This window comes from Spea bombifrons, chromosome 9 (assembly GCF_027358695.1).
Source record: "Spea bombifrons isolate aSpeBom1 chromosome 9, aSpeBom1.2.pri, whole genome shotgun sequence".
NCBI classification, from domain to species: Eukaryota; Metazoa; Chordata; class Amphibia; order Anura; family Pelobatidae; genus Spea; species Spea bombifrons.
In genome coordinates this window covers 28,982,746-29,007,162 of record NC_071095.1, presented here as the reverse complement: position 1 = coordinate 29,007,162, position 24,417 = coordinate 28,982,746, and the positions used below count along the sequence as shown (strand labels likewise).

At 40.7% G+C, this 24,417-nt stretch overlaps 1 protein-coding gene across 2 annotated transcripts in view; it reads left to right on the top strand.

Moving 5' to 3' along the window:
- The first annotated feature begins 17,446 nt into the window (after positions 1 to 17,446).
- PRKD1 (protein kinase D1) overlaps positions 17,447 to 24,417 on the top strand; it is an 86,399-nt gene continuing 79,428 nt past the window's right edge. For both annotated transcript variants that reach the window (XR_008355478.1, XM_053474845.1), the window contains exon 1: positions 17,447 to 18,113. Coding sequence is in view for 1 of the 2 variants with exons in the window: in XM_053474845.1 (XP_053330820.1) it covers positions 17,952 to 18,113 (162 nt within the window). In the remaining variant the exon portion in view is untranslated. The remainder of the gene's footprint in view (positions 18,114 to 24,417) is intronic.

Here is a 24,417-nt window from a genome sequence, read left to right as displayed (position 1 = left end):
AGGGTTGGAGGTGGATGCAGCTGTGAGGTTTGCGTGCCAAGGTCTAGATGAGCTGGCAGCTGGGGTGGTCATGGAGGGAGGCACTTGCCCACAAGGTGGGGAGGAGCAGATCTACCGGGTGAGTGACAGGGGTGTCTCCGCAGAGATGCTGGGAAGACACGTTCCATCGTCCCGGTCACAGCGCTTTACTGTCAGTGGAGCATATAAAGTCAGAGCCTCTTGTCTCTGCTTCGTTGAACATCAGTGAGACTATAGGAGGCAGAACTGCAAGAGAAAAAGGTAGTGAGGGGGCAAACACAGAGACCGAAGCAACAAAGCAAGAGTTTCTATAAGAAAGACAGAGACAGAGGAAAAGCAAGCGTAAGATAAAAGGGAAATAATTGCAGGTGTTCCAGAAGTGTAAGAAAAGGAATGAGGGAGGATAATTCAAAAGTTATAGCAGAAGCGTTCAAAACGTGTTTGGATGAGTGGCAGATGGGGCAAAAACAGCAAGATGAAAAAAAAGCTGAAGCGGGTAGAGAGAAAAAGGATAGATGAATCATTTGGGAGGGGTGATAAGGAGAGACAGACTTTCATTGAGGGGCTTTCAGGGAGAAGAGTTTGGAAAGATGTTGGTGTTATACAGAGAGTTTAAGAGAGGGGAAAAATAGAGAATTCAGATGGTGTAATATGGTGGGGAGGACAAAAATATGTGAGAGAAGGAGTAGGGTGAGTGAGTTTAGTGGGGCACAATCCAAAAAAATAATAATAAAACGGGAATCTAAAAATTCATTGCTGATACAGACATCAAATTCAAAGCAAGATGCGAACGTTAAGCCTATGGATGGATGTAGGAGATCGGTGTCACAAAGGCACCACCCTGAGATTTCCTGCACATTTTGCTCAATTTGATCATCACTGTTAATTTTCTAATTGCTCGGCGGAAAGGTTAATGATAACTGCCTTGCGCTACGTGATAGCAGGCAACGACCACATTTTTTTTTTCCTGGAAGGCGGATACAATTTCAACAAGAAGAAAAACTTTAATTCAACATACGGACGTGAAAGAAATGGAAATCATTTGGAAAGGAAAAAAATGATGACCTACAGCAGCTAAAAGTCTCTGGCAAATCAAGGAGAATAAGTCTCTTATCTATAGGTAACTTGTTCATGTTCAAAAGGAAATGAAGGATTCTTACAGAGTTTCATGGGACCCTCTGACCTCTCTTTTACACGCTAAATGATTTGGCCTCACAGGCATCCAAAGAACACTGTTTTGATCTAAATTACGTCTGCCTAGAGCTACATGCAATTACAGACTAATGAGCACATGCGCTACAGGAGTCTTGTAATGTACATTCTGCAAGGAAAAGGCAATGCCACCATGTGCCCACAAGGAGGCGGTATAACCTAAGGATTGGCATCCATGCAAAATCATTGCGCGCCCTCAGGGCAAGTTTTGACACTGTTGAAATGTTACCTGCGGTTTTGTGTGTAAACCTCACTGTAACTGTTTGTACATATAGAAAAAAAATGTAACAATAAATTCAAAAAGGGAGGAAATGCTAATCCAAACCGTGGCATTGTGACAGAGCTGAGCTTTTAGCAGTTAGGCAGAGTAATGACGGGCGATAAGACGGGAAATGGCCATATGATATACATTTTATTAAGGGACACATAGGCATTTGACGATCCGAGATCATGTTAACCCTCTGAGTACCGTCGGCTCCAATGTAATCATGATCCATTATGTTCTGCTTTAAGCTACAGGGCACTGTTGGGGAGAGAGTTACTTTCTTAAGGGGGAACTCCCACAATTGTTTATTTACTAGTATCAGATTAAAAATATGTTTTCAAAATATTGTGCCGTTTTCTTTTGAAACAGTTCTAGTTTTGCATAGTTTAATGTTTAAGGGAAGCTAGATATGAGCTATTTGTATGTTCTAGCTCTTGGCCCAATTGGTAAGGAATAGAATTGCTCAGTCTTAATAAACAGCCGGGCACTTTGACAAATGAACGTCCATGTTTTAATGGAATTTATTAGTATTCCCATAAGGATTGCGCAGGGAAAGTCGCGTAAAATACTGCAGCGTCCATGTCTGAAGATAAAGGAGGTCAATAAAATAAGATAAAACCAGGTTTAGCCTACATTACTGTATACAGCACTATATATAAAGGATGTGCGCAAGGATAAAAATAATTCCACGGGACTTCCCCTTGGTGGTGGTTAAGCAGCGTGTCTTCTTTGAAGAAGGGTTCACAGGGGAACATTCTTAATTATCTACTGTAATCATGGAGTAACCTTTAGAATACACAGTTACTGATTATCACGAACTTGCAATGTTTTCTTCTAGGGCTAACAGGTTTAAAGGAGAGTTGTCCCCATTCATGGATTTTTATTATTTTTTTAAAACTAGGTATGGCTTTTGCTTTTTGAGTTTCAGTCGCTGTAATTTTTAAAGACATTTATTCTAAAGTTTGCTTCCAGGAATTATTGGTTTCAGCCACGATTTTTTTTTTTTATAATATACCATGAACATATGATTTTTGATTATTCCTTAAACCTGGCATATAATTGAAAAAAGACACATCGCAAAAATGGACATTGCTGTATTGGTCCAAGACGAGAGGTTTTTTGGTGACATTTGTGTTAAAGACACAATGTCTGATGTAATAACCTTAAGGAGATATTTTTAATTAGTAGAATAGACTTGTTAGGTATTGACTGCTCTTCATCTTATTCTACAAGCATTAGCCCACTAAATGTAAAAACTTTATCTTCCTATTCCTCCCCATTCTTTCACCTCTAAAAATCACTGGTAGTTTTAGAAGCTTTACAACGATAGTTCTACTTTAAAATGGGTCTTATGTTTAATATGTGTCACAAAATTCATAATTGGACAACAGATTGATGTTACCTAATCATAATGGCATTGTATGCAGTATGCATCTCGCTTTACATTACCTCTCTTAAAGAAATTAATTTTAACTTGGAATTAACAACATAGAGCATTTAGAAAGAAGACAAAAAAAAATAAGAAGCTATCGAAACACATTTTATTTGAATATCAGCATTATGTTCTGATGTCACACCTTGCTTTCAGATCCTAATCTTTTCATCCATTCCTGTTCATTAGCCCTTGTTCTGTGTGAAGAAAGAAGAACATACTTTATTCTTTCAGATATGCAGAGAAAAGTTTGTTAGATTTATGTAGCAGACTATGAGAAGACTACAGCTCAATACACAACTATAGCAGGAAGACCCTTAAATCCAGAAGATCCCAGGATAGCCGAGGTACCCTGCCACGTGTCAGGTCATATACTGATAAAACCTACCATGTGAAATTTGTGTAGCCAACAGTATAAAAGTTGTGACATATTGGTGTAAGAGGAGACATTTATTTGAGCAAACCACCTCTCTTAACATAGGCTAGACCTAACTGGTAGGAGAGGTTCCTCCGCGATAGAAGCTCATGAGAAGCTCATCAGCAAAGATCCACAGGACACTGTGTGAGGATTGTGGGAGAACAAAGCTGAATACTGACTAATCCTTCGCTAAATAATCGTGGCAGCATGTCCCACTTTATAGTATGATAGCACATGGGCAATCGTGTAATAATAGGTTCTTGGACTGAAGTGGAGATGTTTTCATGGTGTGTGGCTTCACATGCCAAATAAAGTCTAAGCTACCCAACTGGAACATCTCACGTTCCACTCTTCTTTCATCTGCCTTTGAAATGATGACAATACAAATACCTCAGGACCCTTGCGCCACACATATGCCACAATTATCCCTGACTAAAATGGAAATTATAGCCTATAATAATAGCCGATAAAGGATATAAGAATGGCAAAAAATACATCACCTTTTTGCGATATGACCGACACCTTTTTAAATAAGCTTGGTGCTGGGTCATTCACCTTTTAGAGCTTTAAGCTGTAAATCATTCATCACCTAATGAGAAGCCCTACTTAGTGCCTCTGATACAATATCTACAGCTATACGAGGCTGATACTTTGAAGATCATATACAGTAAGCCACCATAATCTTCACCTTCAAGATCTCCATCAGAAGTGCAGGAAATGTCTTTTATATATATATATTTTTTTTAAATAAGTCAAACAGTAAAAACAAATGCAGGAGCTAACAACCGCCTCCTCCTGCTGTTGCTAAACCTATTTCAAGCTTTAATAGTTCTCCAATTAACTGCCTCAATATGTTTATGAAACTCCTAACCTGATAATACCGGCAATGGAGGCATCCGAGTAGCTGGGAGCCGAGCTGGTGGTGGTAATACAGCCATAATTGTCAGCTCATTTACAGGATATTTAGCTGAGCAGTGAGCCAGATGAGAGGAGTTAATGAGCACAGCTTCTGCTGTAATTAGGTGAGCACAAGCATGGCTCAGGAGAAGAAGCCGATATGCTGCTTTCTTGCCTTCCTAACCCTGCCTTTACGCCAGAGATAGATGGAAACCATCAATCCGGAATCTACATCCAAGGTATGCTGGCAGTGCTGTTACTTGGGCCCTTGCATTGTTACTTGGGCCCTTGCAGTGGCATTGTTATGTCAATAGGACTCCTTTGGAACCAATCTTATCAATTCTTAGATTTAATGCCACGCAAACGTTCGAGAAGATTTCCCGGTTTATCGGGTGTATCCAAAGTGTCCAAGTTTTATATTTGTAACATTTTATATCTGACTCACAAGTAGGCCTCTTTAGGAGAGACGATGTCAGTTTGCATGACTTGACATTGCACCCTAAGAACTTATCATTGCACCCCAAGAACAAGCAATTTCGTTAAATAAAATAACACAGTTATGCGGCAGCAACATCAACTTACAGACACGGATAAACGACAGATTCTACTACAAGGTATTGAAGGCATCTGCCTGACATGTTAAGCTTGTGATCACAAGACATTAGGTGATGGCATTGCGGACAGGGGCTGATCCAAAACCTGACCTTGTGAGGGGCAATCACTTAAATACTCACACTACCACACACACCCATATCCAATCATTAACACACACAAACACACTTACGCCAAAACACACTAAAATACCCACAGACACTTGCAATACATACCCAGACAAGCACACACACACTCACATACCCAGACACACACTCACATACCCAGACACACACTCACATACCCACACATTAACATACCCCCCACACTAACATACCCACACATTAACATACCCAGTCACACAAACACTAACAAACCTAGTCACACATGTACACACATAATCACATGCCCAGATAAACACTAAGATACCCAGAAAAACACGTCCACAATAACATACAGAGACACAATAACATACAGAGACACATACGCTATCATACCCAGGTGCACAGTCAAACACGCTCATGCCACTCACTTACCCTGCCGCAGCCTATTCTTCATTAAAGCTGTTTCAGCTCGGTTTTAGTGGCCTTAGTTTTAGTGGCGCCCAGGGCCCGTCCTAGACCAAGTGGCATATAAGGCAAGAATATTCTCTTGCACCTCGCATTCCTTTACATAGATAGGAATATTTTTAGAGCCTAGCAGGATCGCGCTGTGAATAAGTTATACAGAGTAGGGCAGCTGGGCCAGGTACACGTGGATGCATGACACCCAGGCACAGGAAATAATGGTTCTTTCTCCTTCTCTGTACAGCTGATTCACTGCTCAGTGCTCCGCTCTCCACACCACCTCCCTGACATATACACCATAAACGCTATATATGCAAACACACGCTCTAACACCATACACTGACATCGTTTTCGTGGACACTCCACCAAGTCTAATACTGTATACTCACATAGACATCCTTACACACAGTAACATACTAACATACTTACACATACTAACACACACATGACACTAAAATATTTACACACACAGTAACATACTGGCATACTTTCACACACATACAGTAACATACCTATGTACACGGTAACATACTTACATACCCATAGTAACATATCTACACACTCACAGTAATGTACTTACATGCACATACTAACATACACATATACTTACACAGACTAACATTCTTACCTACACACACAGATGAACATACACACATAACAACATACTTACACACAATAATGTACTTTAAAACATACAACCTACCGTTGTTGGCTCAGGAGGGGGTAGGCTGGTGCTAGCTATGTTGGGCTTAAAGAAGGTCGGCCTAGCGGTACACCCGGGGGGAGAGGGTTGGGGACTTGAGAGGGCCAACTTTACGGCAGTGTTTGTACTAGCAAAGGGTCACGTGACCTCGCTAAGTGCTTCAGGTGGGAGCAGGAGGGACAGGTCCCCCTGCCCAGCCCGGCTCATTACACCAGTACCCGATGTAACCCCCCTGATGGCGGCCCTGTGTCTGCGTATGTTGAAGAACTAATGTCACGCAGTCCGTACGATTAGCCATTTTTCTTTGTTTCGTTTTGCCTCATTAACCATTAAGCGTCAAGTTTACCTTTCACACAAGAGAAACTAACTAGGGCCTGAGTGTCATTGAAGGTCACTTAAGATGTCTGGTCAGGGAATGTGCAGTGGTGCTTACATAAAATGTATACTGCAGGCCACCATTAAAGCAGACCAGCGAATTTTGTTCAAATCCTACATTTCACACTTTAGTACACTAACTAAACCCATGTAATGGTGCTTACATGTTATAATAGGCCATATTTATTTCTCTAGTACGTTATATCTCCCCTGTTGCTAAGTTGCTGATTGCTGTTGATTGGTTCAGGTAGTCTTTGTAGAAGGGAGAGAACATCAGGACACAAAATTGATTAGATTTACGAGTTGGCAAGTTGTAGCGCGATTCAGTCTCGGTTTTCTTAAGGTCGGCCTTTCAACCAACTATCTCCAAAGCAAAGAGAGTGATCCATAGATATAATATCTTGTTTATAGTACTCGTTCAATTATAAAGTGTCTAAATATATGTGAAAAATAAAATATCTGTGTGGTATAAACGACCCACTGATGCTGGGGGTGCAGAGACGATGCCTTGCTTTGTTGATGTGTTTTAATTGCAGTCGAAGAACATTATAGTGCATCAGTTTTATGTTTATAAGTATAGTTTATAAGTATTAATAGTTTATAAGTATTCCATTTTGCAGTTCACTAAATAAATGTATATAATGATATTTATTGATTAAAATATGTGTAAGAAACACACCTCAGTTTAGCACTTTTGAAGCTGAATGCAGCATTTAGAAGCCTTGTTTCTAGTACTGCTAAAAACCCCAACCCTTCCCAGAAATAATTTCAAATTCAAGTAAAGTCTAATAACAAAACCAGCACTGATAGGTTGTTTCCATAGAAAAAAATAAATGTTTTGTGTTATTTTCATATGATTAAACATTCAGAGAAACGGAATGAAGTAATAGATCTACCAAAGTTCTTTTAATTAATGTTCTACAGAATGCAGTTAACGTTTTGCCAAAGTGGAATGGCACCTTTCAGTACCCACGTCACCCACAAAAATAACCTACTATATGCATAGCTAAATAGGTAGTGGGACAGTCACATAATAAAACTTTTATATGAATTTAATAAGAGTTCATTATATGTGATGCACTTAATATAATTATTGAAAGTAAATGAAATGCAGAATATTAAGATTGATGCACTTACATTGGTCTTTTGACATAAATGAAGCAAATTACGCAATTTTATTCTGAATTGAAGATCTCTGTGCCTCGTTCCCTTATGATAGAGACGGTACAGATAAAAAAAGAGATGTTGTAAAAGCTGTAGGTACAGCCACGAGCCCAGCAAAAACCCATTAAAAAGTGTTAATAAAAGCTTAACACTGCAGTTTTCCTCTCCACGGCTGCTTATTTTTAATTTCACGTATTACGCTGTAATTGTTAAATTCCATTATCTTCTAACGCTGGTAATTAATCTTTGTACATTTCTCAGAGGGAAGCTCTCTCCAGTGCCAATTAGACTGTGGGAAAAAAAATTGCAATTGTTCTTCAAATCCCGTGTTTTATTAGGGACCTGAGGACTTATACTGCTGTTCAGTGTCATACTTTCAGGCTTGGGAGCAAAGCAATTACAACGATTTCCTTATTACCTGATTGGATTTGGAAATGAAGCTTAGGAAATGTTACGCGCCTCTCTTTTCTGACTGATTGTACGTGGATAATGGATTACAAATATAACCTGTATTGGCAGTAAAATGGTTTTGGACGTCTTGTCAATCTTTTTCAATGCCTAAATATAACAACTGTCCCTCTTTATGGATCCAAATCCCTCTGTCCCTCTTTCCTCCACTGATGTCCCTCTTTCCTCCACTGATGTCCCTCTTTCCTCTACTGATGTTTCCTCTTTTCTAGGAGCGCAGAACTATTACTTGTTATGATTATATCAAAGTGCTTATTAAAAGTAACAATAATATGTACGTGTACAAACATACTTTTATGAAGTTGTGACCTTTTTATTTTAGGTTTGTGCAGTTTGTCTAAAATACATTCGTCATTTGACTAAAGGCAAGCACAACTAGAATTAGTTAAATTTAAATTATATGTAGAAGATTCGCCCTCTACAGAAGAAAATGGCAGTGTTTGTCTTTCACAGGTATTTGCTGTAAGTTGTCCAATCATAAGCCTTCTTTGAAGACCTACTTGTGCCAGCGGTTAAGTTAGATGTATAGTGATTACCCTACCTGCTCCCAGTTTTACCCTGCTATGTCTGTGCTGCTCCTCAAAAGACCCATTTTTGTATTTTAAGGTGCGGTTTTGATTAAATGCTAGGAATATAAAACATTTAAGAAGCTATACCTATCCATGTCTGCTTTTCTGTCGCATGACAATTATCACCTGGAGACTCACCTGCATTTGTTACCTGCGATTCTCCCCTTTAACCCCAGTGGAGGTAACTTTGTTTTGTAGTCGGGAGCAAAGAAGGTGCAAATGAGTTTCTGTAGAGGAGACTTAGCCAGAATCTACATGATCTCCAGCCACCTAGGCACGCTGTCCTTTCACCTGTGCTCCATCACCAACTAGTCACTAGAGGGCTGTCTATATAAACTCGCTGCTCCTGGCATTCAGTGCTGGAGCTTTACAGCCGGTTTCCCCGTAGTTGTGTTTTTTTGGTGAATTCAGTGTTTCTGACACAGCTTGTCTGTGACGTGCCTTTCTTGTTTCTGACCCTGCCTTTCTTGGGGATTCTACATTAGTGACCTGGTATTTCTCTGGCCCTGAGGATCTGTCCCTGCACCTGGATTCCCACCTAATCTCACGCCAATTAAGTGTTCCTGGCAATAATTGTTTCTGCAAAGGATTCGGGCTTTAATAGTACTGTCCTCTGTACCACCCATTACTCCACCCATCACTCCACCTTAAGATCCTCCTATAAGCACACCTTTTGAGAACAGGGGCAAACCTTGGGTTAGTGGAGTCTGTGTACAGTATTTCTTGAAGGCCCCCTATAACTTAAATGCATACATACTAACACGCAAACTCACTCCACCACCGTACACTTACATACACACACATTCTTCCTCCTGCTACTCCACTCCCACTAATCCTAGGCTCACTCTTGACACGCCAACACCATACGCTGACACATACACTCACAACACATACACTCACGCTAACACCATACAATTGCATACTATATAACACCATACTGTAACATACACACACATGCTAACTTTGTATGCTCACAAACATTAACACCTTAAAGTAACACATACACATATGCACAGGCATGCTAATACGCTCTAACACTTCATGTGGGCATACACACTCATGCTAGTTAGTGTGCATATGTACAGTATGTATGTATGTTAGAGTCAGTGTGTGTATTTAAATACTTTATATACATACTGACTGTAACACGACAGTCCACATACACGTACTCAGTGGTGTAACAGAAAATGCAGAGGGCAAGACGTACAGTTGGGACCCCCAAGCTCTTTCTATACACACAGTATCATACTTATACATACCGATGAAAATACTTATACACACAAACTAACGTATGTACTCACACACACAGTAACATGCTAACATACTTACACACATGCAGTAACATTTTCACACACAAACATACCAACACGAACCTACTTACACACACATTGACATCGCCGTCCTATCGGTATGTCCAGGGGTTGTGGAGCTGGTGCAGCTGGTTCTAGGAGCCCACATTACATGATCCCGTGGGCTCTTCCTGGCAGAAAAAGCAGGGGCTCCCAGACTCCCTGTTCTCTCAGGGGCCTAGCTGGGCCCGGTGCACCAGTACTGGTCATACCCCCCTGATAGTGGCCCTAATTTGAACTCCACTAAAGTGGAAGAAGACTTTGAGCCAACTTGGCTTTAGTTCCCACTCCTCTACTGTTCACAAGCTGAGACACTCCCATCTTGGACTTCCTGCTAACTTGCCGAGCTAAATCTAGCACTGAACCAAAATAGCCCATAGATTTTTAGCAGTGTAAATGACACATTCTGCGAGGCTGACAATAAAAATATGATCATTTGCAGATCTCCGGAGGTGAATGAGTTAAATAATGGTACTATTCAAGCTCGACAAATTAAGTGTCCTTTGACTCTCCGTAGGACTTAATGCCGCGGGGGAAAAACTCTGGCAAATATTTGTACAAAGTAAACTTGCCGCTTGTACATTATCCCAGGTGAAAATTACAAGGTATTGCAGTGCTGTGTTTATGAATACAATACATGCACGTTTTTTTACATGGCAATTTTCATTTTGCTCTTTGCTTGCCTTGCTGCTCCCACAAAGAATTGCAGACCTGCACTGCCATTATGCCTAGAACTTTACGGAAGGAGCCACTGTGTTTCCAGAGAGACTGAGTATAAGCGGAAAATGAGGTTGGCTAAAAGTGCTATCTAGCACAGGCAGAAATCCAAAATACCTGCATTTTTGGATATGAGCATGCCTTTTTAGTTATTTATTTAGGAATAACATATTTTTTTTTATTCTTTCCTTGTCTTTTTTAACAGGGGAAAACAGTGAGATTGTTATATTATTTAATACCTGTGTGACAAATAATGATACCCATTGTTTGACAATTTGGGCATGCCCCACAACTTTTAGGTGTTCAAATTGGGACACCTATGTTGGGGTATGTGGCAAAAGTGAGAGAGGGGTAGAGCTAACTCAGAAGTGGATGGGGCAGTAGACATGGTCGCTAATGTTGCGAAGAAGCTTCATATAAGCTGCATTGGAGGTCAGTGTCGCCGCAGCACAGATCCTTATTACTTTTTTACCTTCTTGGGCCAGTCAGTGGCGTTCAGAGGGTCTTCCCGACTGGCCCATGCTCCCCACTGCCTGTAAAAGCAGAACAGCAGAGCATCTACCTGGGACAGTGCCCGAAAAACCTTGGCAATAACCGGGACTGTTGGGAGGTATGTCCTAGGGTGACAATACATTGCCCGTGTGTGTATATATACGGTATAATCTTCTAAAAACCACCACCAGTCAATTTATTTGAATAAATACTATGTTTACCAAATAACAATGGTGATATTCAATACTAAAATGTACTTCCTTAAGTTATGGTTAAATCATACTTACTTAAGTTAAATCACAGGGAAAATACTTGAGCATAAAATATAGCGCTGTATACAGTAATGAAGTTAGCATTCACAAAAACCTGGTTTCATCTAATTGTATTCAGATAAACTTCCTTTATCTGCAGACCTAGAACCTGACATTGTTGCCATTATGTTGTGGGATATTTTGGGCGACACTACAGTGAGCTGATTATTAATGCCAATGCTAATTAAGTCTTCTTCTCCATAGACTTTTTAGAGTGTCCAGCTAGGTGATGAGACTGAGCTATTCTATTTTTTTTACCAGACATAGTATGCTAAGAAGTTGGTGAACTTCTTGTCTAGTAGATTAGGCCAAGATAACAAGCTAGAATACATTCAAATAGCAAATATGCATCTGTCTGAAAATATTATATTACCCAGACACTAGAAATGTTTCAAAGAAGAAGCACAACATTTCTAAAAACGTATTTTTATCTGATAGGAGTAATAAAATTGATGGGAGTTTCCCTGCAAAAGAACTTTGTCATCTTAAATAAACATTCAATTGTAGAGTTGAGAAGAAAATGATATGTATCCTATTCCATGTTCTAAAGTGTTGTTCTACTTAAACACAGTTAGTCGGTTAAACAACGAACCCTCAGCATATTTGTCATTTAATGTTTTCCTCTGATGCTTTAGTCACAAAAACAATACAAAAAACTTTTAAGAACATTTTCAGTTTCTATGGGAACAATCCCTCGGTGTCTTTTGTGTTCAACAATAAGCTTTGCATGAAGAATTACGAATGAGTTAAAATTTTGACGTGATTAATAAAGAATTATTTGCGGGAAAGGTTTGGGCATCCAAGATGATGCATGGTGTTTTTCGAAGGTTTTACAATCCCCACTGAACATTCAAGCAGGATATTCCAACGGAGGATAATAGAAATAATAAAAAAGAAAAGAGAGAGAAGCCATCATCCATGAAGTTGAGGTACATCTCCTACACAGTTTATCATATTATAACAATATCAATAAACTTGGTAATTATAAAAATCATGCTTCATGCTCTATATTGTTGCCTCACCTTGGATAACATACATAAGATCTAGCAATGAACATCAAAGTCGTCAAAGCAAAAAGGAGTTTAAACTCTCTTAGGCTGCATCCCCAATGTTCCCTTTGGCAAAACAAGACTGAGATCAAAAACTGTCTTAAATTATATTAAAAATGGGTAACACATATACCAAACCTACAGACTTCCTTTTTCCTCCAATCATCAACCCATGCCCTTAAGAGCAACCGGTCCCCCGTATTCCCTTGCTGGCTGTAATATTGCCACAGCTCTAACGTTAGATCTTAAAGGGGCTGAAATACATTGTTCTATCTACCCATTCCACAGTAGCGGAAAAGACCCGGATGATAAGGACCCTTTGGGTTTCATAGAGCAGATTCCACAAGTTATGATAAACTGCAAGCTTTCAACTTTGATTTCAAAAGGTGAGATGTTTTTTATTAAATGTTCTCAGCTCTGTAGCTCTCAATTTCACCATATAGGCCATTGCGAAACAAATATTCTGGTCCCAGAACTCTGGTCTGGTGGTCCCAAGCTATGTGTCCTTTCTGTTCAAGTAGGAGAGTCTTCTCCAGTTGCAAGGCCAACAGTAACCAAGACTGCAACGTGGAGATTAAAATAGACTCAACAACTCAGGAATTCCCACAAATCTTTAATTGTTCCTTTTGCTCCTGTTCTCCGGGTCATCTACGTTTTTCAGTCAGCAATGTTTTCAACTGTTGTTGAGTGGCCATTGTAGTTTATAATGTGTGAAGAATGTCTTGAAGGCACTGTTGTTCTAGCAGCCTATGTTAACCTATGTTTCACTTGCGACAAATTTGTTCATATGTGACCATCGGGCAAACTAGGCAAATGTCTGGTGCGGCTGCCAGCTGAATAGATACCTTTTATATAGCTGCAAAGTAAAAATACTAATGACATGCAATAAAGGCTTCTATTTAAACTCATGATTAGAACTTTGCATCTTAAACAAATCACCCGCTTTCCTTTTATTCTACCTGATGACCAGTCAGTGAATTGCAATACTAAGTACCTTGTGTTCTACCCTAGTGTTTCAATATTTTTTTTCCCCCCACACAAACTCCTTGGGTTCTTCTCCTCCGTGTCACATATTCAATACTCATCATCATCTTCTCAATGTATTATAACTTGCTGGTGCTTTTTAATGGATTTATAAATACTGTATTGTGCATATTGTGCTCCTTTGCTTCTGTTACGTGCTATGGTATTATTGTTCAAATTTGAACTTTGCCTTCTTAACCCCTTAATGACAAAGCCGGGCTCAAAATGCATTGTTTTCAATGGGTTTAGCGACCATCCATTGTCCTTAAGGGGTTATAGACTGTTCTGCTAGTTTTGATCCCTGACTTCATCTTGACTTGGTTCTTAACTGATTGGTTCATCCACTGACACACGGGAAGCTGAACTAATCTAAGGGCTTAAGTTGTTGAAAATCTCCACTTACTCCGTGTACCTTGATCTGTTATACTATCTGTGCATTGAAGATGTTGGATTGATTTTTTCTGCTTCGCAAGCTCCCTCAAATTAGAGACAAACAATATAGCTAAATGCACACCGAAGTTCATTCTGCATGGAGCCCGGAGCTTTTTTTTTTTTTTTTACATATGCAACGGTACAGGTGTTCTTGTTTTGTAGGAATAAGCATTGTCCTCCTGCCTTAGGTTGCCTGAGCACGCACAGTAGAACATCAACTCAACTCACATGCATACCAAAGTAATTCCACTGATTGTAAAAGAGAAGCAACCTCTGGTTGTAATAAATTAATATAATGATGGTAAATCTGGTTAGGGGACAGTTCTTCTTTAGCTCTGTATAAGGGTTACATTTAATAAATGCCTGTTAATTCAATGTTTTGTTTTTTTCACAGTGACCCCTCTATTCTGTCATCACAGAGGCCATCTTTAGATGAAGTAACCTTTTGTCATTCGGCGACCATTAAAAAAAAGATTTCAAATTGTTTATAGAAAACGACAGTGATTTCTTATGGTTATTATATATAGTCTTGTAACATAATAAGAATGTTTTTTTTTTTCAGAACATTAAACACCACTTGTGTTAATCAATGTCTATCAACTCCCTCGCATATGCTTTACAATTACAGGTCTGTGAGCAGAGGGAGGGATCTGTGCTATGTAAAGAGAAGAGAGGGGAACGGAGCAGTAACAACTCAGCCAGTTTGGGAAGGAGCATGAAGCCAACACTTAAGGTGAGAGTCAGAATGGAGGAGAGAAAGAGAGCGTGTGGGAGCCCAGTCTGTGATCAGATTACGGGAGAAAGAGGAGAGTGAGTGTAAAGGTGATTGCTTGAGAAAGTGTTGGGAGAAAAGAGAACAAGAAAAAAAACAATCTCATCAAAATATTAAATAGTTCTGAGTAATATTAATGAATTAATGAATTTAGGTCTTCAGTTGACCTATTGGAGGCTGTAAGGGAAATTGAGACTTGTAGTCTTATCACATCATGTATACACATAAACTGTGTCTCTGTATTGTATAGTGCTGTACAGTAGTTTTAAAGGGGGCAGTAATACATATTTCAACAGGGTAAACCTGTGTCTAAATTTGCACAACATTACAAAATATGGTGTTACTTTATTATTGCTGTCCCTTACAGATGTATAGACTACATAATAAGCAGTGAGATGAACAAAAACTCTTTAAAATGCAAGGAGAATATTTTACATTCTGGAAATGTAATACGGTTTGTTACTACTTTTCATGCTGGCGTACTCCAAGTAGCATCTGCAATTTTTTGGCCCATGTGGACATCCTCCCCCAAGCGGCCCTGTAATAAATCACCCCCCAAACAACAATTTGTCATATAACATGCTTACAACACAGCATCCATATCTGTCCAAAAGATATTTTCCAAGAAAATAGAAGGACAATTAAAGTGCATGGATGTTCCTATGAATTATAGCAATTGCACCATCACCTGCTTTGCCAGACCCACTCCTCTATTTCAATAAACTGTCTAAAGTAGCAGGAGAGGGCTGCTATTTAAATGAGCTCTGACACTTTAAGGCCCCTCTGATAAATGATACACTTTTTAAAAGGTTTTGCCAGATGTATCCTGCATACACTAAAGGACTGGATTGACCTGAAGGGTGGCAGTAATGGGAGATTAATGGCAGTAGTGGTACATGGGAGATACAACAGGCCAGTGTCCCACTGGACACTTGCTTGGTTTGCTTGATGGCCAGTCTGGGTCTAGAAGGTTGCGTGAAGAATCCAGGATGTCTTTTCTCACATGAGTAGTCTTGGAACTATCTGTTAAGAAATAAAACAGGGTAGTTTGGTATAAGTGAAACAAAAAAGTGAATGGCAAGCAAGTCAATTGCGTGGTGTGTGAGAGGATTTACTTTGCATGGCAGATGAGACGTGAGAGTGCAGAAGGACTAGTGGCGTGAGAAAAAAGGTTTGAAGAGTCATATCTGAATGCAGTGCCTAAGAGGAACGTTGACGTTTTTAAGTGTGTTCATTTACATAACTTGTGTGTGCATTACACTGTCCAACGTATGTTTCTGCATTACATAACTGTGTTGAGACACAATGTATCCAGGACCAGAACAAAAAACACATATTTCTACCCCTTACATGCTTTATGTTCAGCCCTCCTGTTTCAGATTATCAAACTAATATTAATATTAGACAAAGATACAGCTAAAAGGTCTGAAAAAGGACATGGTGCCGCAATCTAGAGAAACAAAGTTGTTGACTGGGTTACAAAAATCAACGACTCACAAAAGAACCCAGACTAACTTGTAAAGAACTGCTGGCCTCACTTGCATCAGTTAAGATCAGTGCTGACGATTCCAAAATAATACAAAAATTGCTAGACAAAAACCACTGCTGACCAACAAGAACACAAGGGCTTGTCAAAGGATATCTTGATGACCTCATATGGCTCAAAAGAAGCAAAATGAAGGCGTGGGCCTGATTGAGATGCTGTGGTCTGACCTTAAAAAGGGAGTTCATGCTCGGAAACCTCGATTGTCCTGCACAATGTGCGATGGATCAGCGTGCATGCGGGTACGCTGTAACCCTGTGACACAGAGCGCTCCCCATAATATTCCCCTCACTGCTGTGCTAACAGACGTTATTAGTCTTATTACAATTAGTTGGATGATCTGAAACAGTGAGAGCATGAAGAATATTCACAGTGATTGGCTTTTTCAGAAAAACTGATATACATTATCCCAGACTAAATACGGATCGGGACAGATATATTGCAAACTTATGTAAAGTCTGACCCTGACTTTTGTTAATGCTCATTGCAAAACTGTACTGGCCAAATCGACAGTTTTCCTACTACTGTAAACAGCATACTGGGCCACAGGTTCGGTATCATTTATATTACCCGACATAATACCAGTAAAATTGGCTATACTTGAGGGCAAAATGCCAGTAAATTGCCTCTAGGGCATGGCACAGGTTATCAATCATTTATATTAAATGGTGTATTTTACTTTTAAGATAAGTGGCTGTATTGCTGGTAATTTAGCTTTAAAAAGCCATTAGCAGTTAACGAGCTCATGTGATGACATACTGCATTACACACTTAGTTACCCAAGTCTGTCTTATTATAGAGATATTTAATAGTAAATTGCCCCCCCCCACCAATCATCACAACTTGTATGACGAAGGCTGCCATTTTGTATGTGGCATGTTGGTTGGTGTATCCCCTGTGCGTCTGCCTCCGCATGCCCTGCTCCTGACTACTGTGTGTCGGCGTAGTGTTGTGAGTCCAGCAGGGGGCGATCGTGTTCACATAGTCATGGGAACCATGGGGCCATTGCGTTGCAATGTCGCTGTGTGTCCAGTAGGGGCTGCCGCTTTATCATGACGATTTACATTCCCGCGCATGTCACAGCGCTATGTTTCCGGCACGGAGCCCCCGCGCCTGTCAGGGCTGTCTGTATCCAGCAGGGGGCGCTTGCGGCGTCGGGTTGTGTGGGCGCCGCTCGGACTTGTTGTTGGTTAAAGTTTTTCTGAGAGGGAAGAGGCGACTGTGACACGGTGTGAGGGGGTTGTGAGTCCGGGGGGGAGTGCACCGAGCGCTTTCTGTGAGTCCGGAAGCTGCTTGTGATGTGACGGCGGCTCCGGTAAAGGGTGCTCCGTGAGCCCGAGAGGGCTGGCATGTCGGTAGAAGTTGTGTGTCCGCCCTGCTCTTGTGTGTTGTGTAGTTTCGGAGTCCCGCCGTGTGTATAGTTCCCCCGGAGAGCGCTTCCTGTAGTGCCTGCTTCTGTATGTGTGCCGCCTCCGGTGTGTAGTTGTGTGGAGTGCTGCTTCGCTTGTCCCCCCCTCCACGGGGTGCGGTTGTGTAGCTGACCCGTGTCCCCCCGGTGTCTCCCGGTGGCGGGCCCCAGTTGTCTATGAGCGCCCCCCCGGTGATCCGGCCGCCCAGCCCCGCGGGCCCCGGCCTTTCTCTGCACATCCAGATCGGCCTGAGCCGGGAGCCCGTCCTGCTGCCCGAGCCTGGGGAGCTCAGCCTCGGAGCCGTCAGGGAGATGGCCTGCTCCATCGTGGACCAGAAGGTGAGGCCCGGCATTCACACACACACACACGTCTACATACAACACCCTGCCAGACACAGACACACACACACACACACACACACACACACACAAAACCCTGCCAGAGACACACAGCAGCAACAAGTCAGCACAGCAAACATTACTGTTCCGCAACTGTTCAGCAACAAGTACACACTGACTGCCACACAACTTTTACACGCTTACAGCACAACACTAACAGCACAACTGATGCCACTGTCACAGCTAGCCACATTTATCACATGTTGGGATGCTTCTTAAAACCGTGAATGCTGATGAAATAATTATTTTTGCCCTCCCTGCTTATCAATCTCTAGTTATCAAACGAGCGTGTGGAAATAATCAAGGCTGCCGAAATGTGTGTTTATCGCAGTGGAAAAGCCGGATTCGTTATTTAATTGCTGCGTTCTGTGTTGTGGTATAAGTGTATACGAAGCATAGAAGAAATGTCACATACATACATACATACACACGGACACGCACACACACACGGACATTCACACTCACCTCTCCTACGTTTAAATGTGTAACTGTATGACATGGCACATCTATGCTAATTGACATAAAGAACAGCTAAATCTGGCGATATTGCTTATTAATGATGTCATAAACTACGTTTAATGGTTAAGTCCGGCTGTGCGTATTACTGGATATATTTGGTCTGGGTATGTAGCGCCTGTTGCTCTCCGGCAGGGTGAGAATCGTCCGTTTTAATGTATAGGGCGTGCTGTCGGATTGAAATCCCGTTTGGTCATAGAGTTTTTCGCTGGAGGGGAAAACGTTAAGAGGAAAGCGAGGCGATTGTACGCTGAGAGCCGAGGGGGAGTAACAGGTAGAAGACTGAACTGTGTGCGTAAAACTTAAAAGCGACGTTTGCAAGGTTTACGCTTATTATGCAACTTGTAGAAAGCACCGCTTTTGTGTGAAGAGGAAGGGAGGAAATGTATCATGTAGGAGGTATCCTTCTGCCAAGGAGCTAGAAAACAAACAAAATAAGGTGTCAAGGAAATGGGCTCGGAGAAAGTAAAAAGAAAAAAAAAACTCTTATATAGCAATACATAAACCAATATATTTTATTATATATATTTATATATAAAGTCCATTATATAGCATTACATAGACCAATATTTTATTATAGTTATATATAACCATTTATCTAGCAATGCATAGGCTGATTATATATTTATATATATATATATATATATATCCGCGCGCACACTTTAGCTGTGTATGTGGAAGGACTTCGGTTATGTTTTCTTCTGTATGCAGTGTTTTCCAGAAATAAACTGATGTAATAGTTTGTGCTAAATGTAGTGTGAACCGTTTCAGCTGTCAGATGGAGCATCGGTACGCTGCAGCGGAACACGTGCGCTGATCAATACTCGGATACATTGTTAATAGTTGACTGAAGTGATGTGTTTGTATGTAAATAATGATATACAAAACACTACAAATAATTAAACGATATGAAGAACATTTATGAATAACAATTCTAATGCAAAATTAAACATGTGGTCCAGTCTGTAGGGGCGTTTGCTTGGTCACTATGGCAATAAGGCCACGTTTCATATATTGCACTAGAAGTTCTCTTTATAAATAATCCCCATTGTTGTGTGAGTGTGTGTTAGGGTACATGATATTAGTCAGGAACTGGGTGTTTTTATACCTCTCCTACCAAGCGTGCGAGATGATGTGGTGGCGATTAATTGAACGCTGGTCGACATTTAGGTAAAAATGAGTATTTAGAGTGCAGTTTGGTCTGTTTTCTTTTGGAAAGTGCATCGTCTAAGCTGGCTGGCCTAACCCGATAACATCCTCTTTTTGATACTTAACCTAAGCGTGACTTTTATCCCTGGAAAATTCGAAACAATGGGGGCGCTTGATCTAGATGCACTTGGAGAAAGTAAATCTCGGTCATAAATATTCAAATCCAACCAGCTTTTGAAGCCATCCCACACTGAGAGCATGCTGATGGCTGTCTTGGTTTGTACCTGCACGAGAAGGATCAGAATATCTGTTTTGACTTAACATTGTCTTCTGTCCGGAATTAACTGGTCCTCAAGGCGTTTTAAGGTGGTTTTGGATGATGGCACACTGTGTGTGTGTGTGTGTGTGTATGTATGTATGTATGTCTATATTTATATATATTTATATATATATAACAATGTCAGTTCATCTTCTGTGTTAGAAACTAGCTAAAGGAATTGTAGGACGATGGAGTTACAGTGCATGTCTAAGTGTAACAAATAAAGCACAGATCTTGCTATGTTGCTCAAGAGCGTCATTAGTGGGCAATCCCTAAAGAGTATCTCTGAGAAGTGTGGATTTGGGGCGAGGTGGACGTCACACTACTGTAACTATACATTGCACAGGGCCTCCTTGGCCTTTATTCCAGGGCTGGCTCATAATAAGGTAATGCATAGTGAAGGCAGACTCAGTTTAGAGAATAAGTGTATATATGCTTGTATGCTGTGCCCGTTGCCCCCATATCCTCTTAGTATTTGCAATATTTTCCAATATGTATTATACGCTCCAAGCCGCGTAATCCCTCTGCTGTGTTTAATTACACAAATGAACTGTTAGCCGTAGACGGTGGGGTGGCTAGCAGAGCGAGTAAACACGGAAAGTACAAAATCTGGACAACTGATTGTCTGCCAAGTGAAATGTAATTAAATGCATTATGCCAAGATCCAATGCGTTTGTCAGCGAGCAATGTCGTCGTCATATATGTAAGCACGCCCTAAATATTTTCCAACGCTCTCTAACACGGCTTTGCATTCACCTGTGCCGGCCTGTGCCGTCTATTAATCGTTGTAATTGTTTTGAGATATATTTGGGTTTGTCACTTAGTGCTGAAATATGTGGCATAGCTGGTGTACCAATCTTATCCTTACAATGGCTGAATTCAAAGGGGGCCACCGAATAACTAATATAAATAATCCAGGGTTCTAATCCTAGCGACAACCGGAAATTAGCAGGTCTCACTCATAAAAATTGGTTTATTTACTATAAATATCATTTAATCATACACATGCGTTGTAAGAATGTAGGATGTTCTAACCCCTAAGTAATCTGACAGCTTTGCCATAGTTTTTAAAAGCATTAAGGAATAAAACAAATTCTCTTTGGTTGTATGTGAAATAAAAGTTTTGAGGGTGGTCATCTTCAATTTTGTGTTTTCTCTCCCCTTTAAAAGGCAGATCTTGTTTAACTGAAGACGTATAAATGTTTATTCAGATTTTCGTTTTTTGGTTGAAGAATTTGCCCGTGAAATTCTGCATTCTCAAGATATTCATGTTTGTATCATTTCAGACATGATTCCTAGCTGTTTGTTTACTTAGATTGTATGTGTTTATAAATACAAGAAAATACATACAAAGTATAACGTTGGTTGCAATCTGATTGATTCCGCCTTCCTTCCATTAAATCCTCACGCCATGCATTGTGTTTATACTTGGAGTTTCAGCGTAATTAAACACGAGGTGACACAAACAGTCTTTCAAAGTAATTCTTGAGAGACGGGACTGAGTTTATATTTGATCTGTATATAAGTATGGTTCTTACAACAGATACTGGAATCCACAATGATGACTGCTGAGTGCCCACGTAAGACCTGTACTTGAGATTTCTGATTTAAAGGGAAGCAGTGTCTGGGAAAGCAAGCAGGCTGCCGGGTTGTATAGCGAGAGGCATTAGTAGCAGGAAGAGGTAGGTGGTTCTGCCACTTTACAGATCTCTGGCCAGACCTCACCTAGAACATCGTGTATAATCCTCGAGACCCCATCTCCTCTAACATATTGACATATTGAAGGGAGGGCTAATAAAATGGTGAAGGCTCAACGTGTATAGTTTGGAGGAAAGAAGAGGGAGATGTGATGGACACCAATATTTATTTCGAAGGAGGATAAATGTTAGAAGATGATGTCATAATCTAAAACTAGATGGCTAGAAGCTTAGATGCAATGTAAGGGAGTTTTAGTTCACCAATAAGGTGGTAGATAACTGGAAAAGTCTCCCACCAGCAGTAGATGTTAATACGAGGGGCCTAAACATGTATGGGATAGACAGAACGCTATCCTGCAGTTGATGAGACCAAGGACTGATTACGGTCCGAGTCTTTATTTATAGCCGTAACGAGGGCCGACTAGACGGGCTGAATGCCTTTTATTCTGCGGTCAGATGTTTGTGTGTTTTGTAAATAGGCAGAGATGAAGCGGGGCGTTCCTTGTCCCCACACAGCCCATGAGTTGGGTGTAGCCTGATATGACGTTCCTCCATTGCCCCTGTGTTGTGGGAGTGGATCCATACATGTAATCCAACCTGACCGTGTAGAAAGCGTGTAAATATGCACACCAGCCTGCAGACCTTACTCAGAAGACAGATCCAGTCTCCGGCTTGACATCGCGTCTAATGTTTCTGGGTTAATGAAAGTCTGATAGTAGAAAACGACTGGTTTCGTCCATTAAATAAACCATTGATTGACCAGTCCTGTGAGCTATTTTTCTTGGTGGTGTTTTCTGTCCACCTGACGACCGGTAGTACAGAAGCAGAATTTACCATGCATGCAATCTTTTTTTGTGCTGTCACCCACAGCAGTTTCTGCGAATAATGTGCTATAGTACGATGCCGTAGGTTATAACTGACATAAATGGTGACGATGTCATATTCCACTGGCATTCCAGTGTAATAAAGAAAACGTTATACTTGGAAATGCATTTTTGTGAGCAATGGTGTCGTTTATCTTGGATAATGTAGGTGATTAACACACAGATGTGTCGAATAATTCCACCCCTATGATAGATGTGTGTGTATGGATATGTTATTTTTCTTCTTGAGCCTGTACTGTTTCTATTCAATGCATTTATTACGTTTTACTGTTATACATTTTCCCAACCGTTTACAGTAAGATCTGATAACATCAGTGTCTACACGTGGATCATCGTTATGTGCAGGTATGAGAGCAGGTTCTACAGATCCACACTTTGTGCCTTAACAGGTTTTTAACCATGTTGAACTTTTCTCTTAAAATGTTATCGTTATTTTAAGCGTCGTAAAGGTTGTATCTTCAGATATAATCATTTAACGGCTCCAAAAAACCCCCAAACATTACAGTATATGCCAACAGAAGCATTTTAAGAGCTGTAGGTAACTGCTGTTAATGCTTTGGACGCCTTGCGGGTAGATATCATACTGGTCCCAGAAATGGTGACCAGAAACATGTTGGTCAACAAGAGTAAGATGCCTAAACTTCAGATGCTTTCTTTTTTGTAACATGAACATCTGATGAATGAACTAATCGTATGACATACCGTATTTGCTCGATTATAAGACGAGGTTTTTTCCAGAGCAAATGCTCTGAAAAATACCCCTCGTCTTATAATCGGGGTCGTCTTCTCAGACCCCCCAAAAAATGTCTGCTGGGGCCATGCTGCTTACCGGTCGCGAGCAGCGTCTCTTCTGTTAGAAGCAGGAGGACAGGAAGCTTGCAGCGTCCTCACAGAGCTCTATCTCCCCCTCCCTCCTCTGGGGGCGGGGCCAGAGAAGTTGCTCTACAGCCGGTCCCCTACTTTTGGGTAAGTATGTGTGATTAATGTGTGTTTAATGTGTGAAGTATGTGTGATTAATGGAATGAATGAGTATTTAAATGTGTTTGTGTGTGATAGCATGGATGTGTAAGGGGGGTGGGGGTTGTAGCATGGCATAGGGAGGCTGTAATCCCACTACTATCATCCCCAGGTTCCAGCATGTACTGGCTGCCTTGGCTTGATAGGAGTGTGATTGCTGTTAGCAGTTTGATATATATATATATATATCAAACTGCTAACAGCAATCACACTCCTATCAAGCCAAGGCAGCCAGTACATGCTGGGTTAAAAGGCATATCATGGGGCTGAGTGGCATATAGGGGGTTAAAATGCATTTCTGGACCTCCAGAAATGCATTTTAACCCCCTATATGCCACTCAGCCCCATGATATGCCTATATACCTCCAGAAATGCATTTTAACCCCCTATATGCCACTCAGCCCCATGATATGCCTTTTAACCCCCTATATGCCAGAGTGGCATATAGGGGTATAAGGCATATCATGGGGCAGAGTGGCAAATAGGGGGGTATAAAGCATTTCTGGGGGCAGAGTGGCATAACTGGGGGGGGCAGGTTGGCAAATAAAAGGAAATTTAAAAAATATATTTTTCTCAATCATAGCTTTTATTAAACATGAAAAAATAATTTACATGAATTAATATTTACTGGTAAAACTTTTTTCCTATAGGGTCGTCTTATA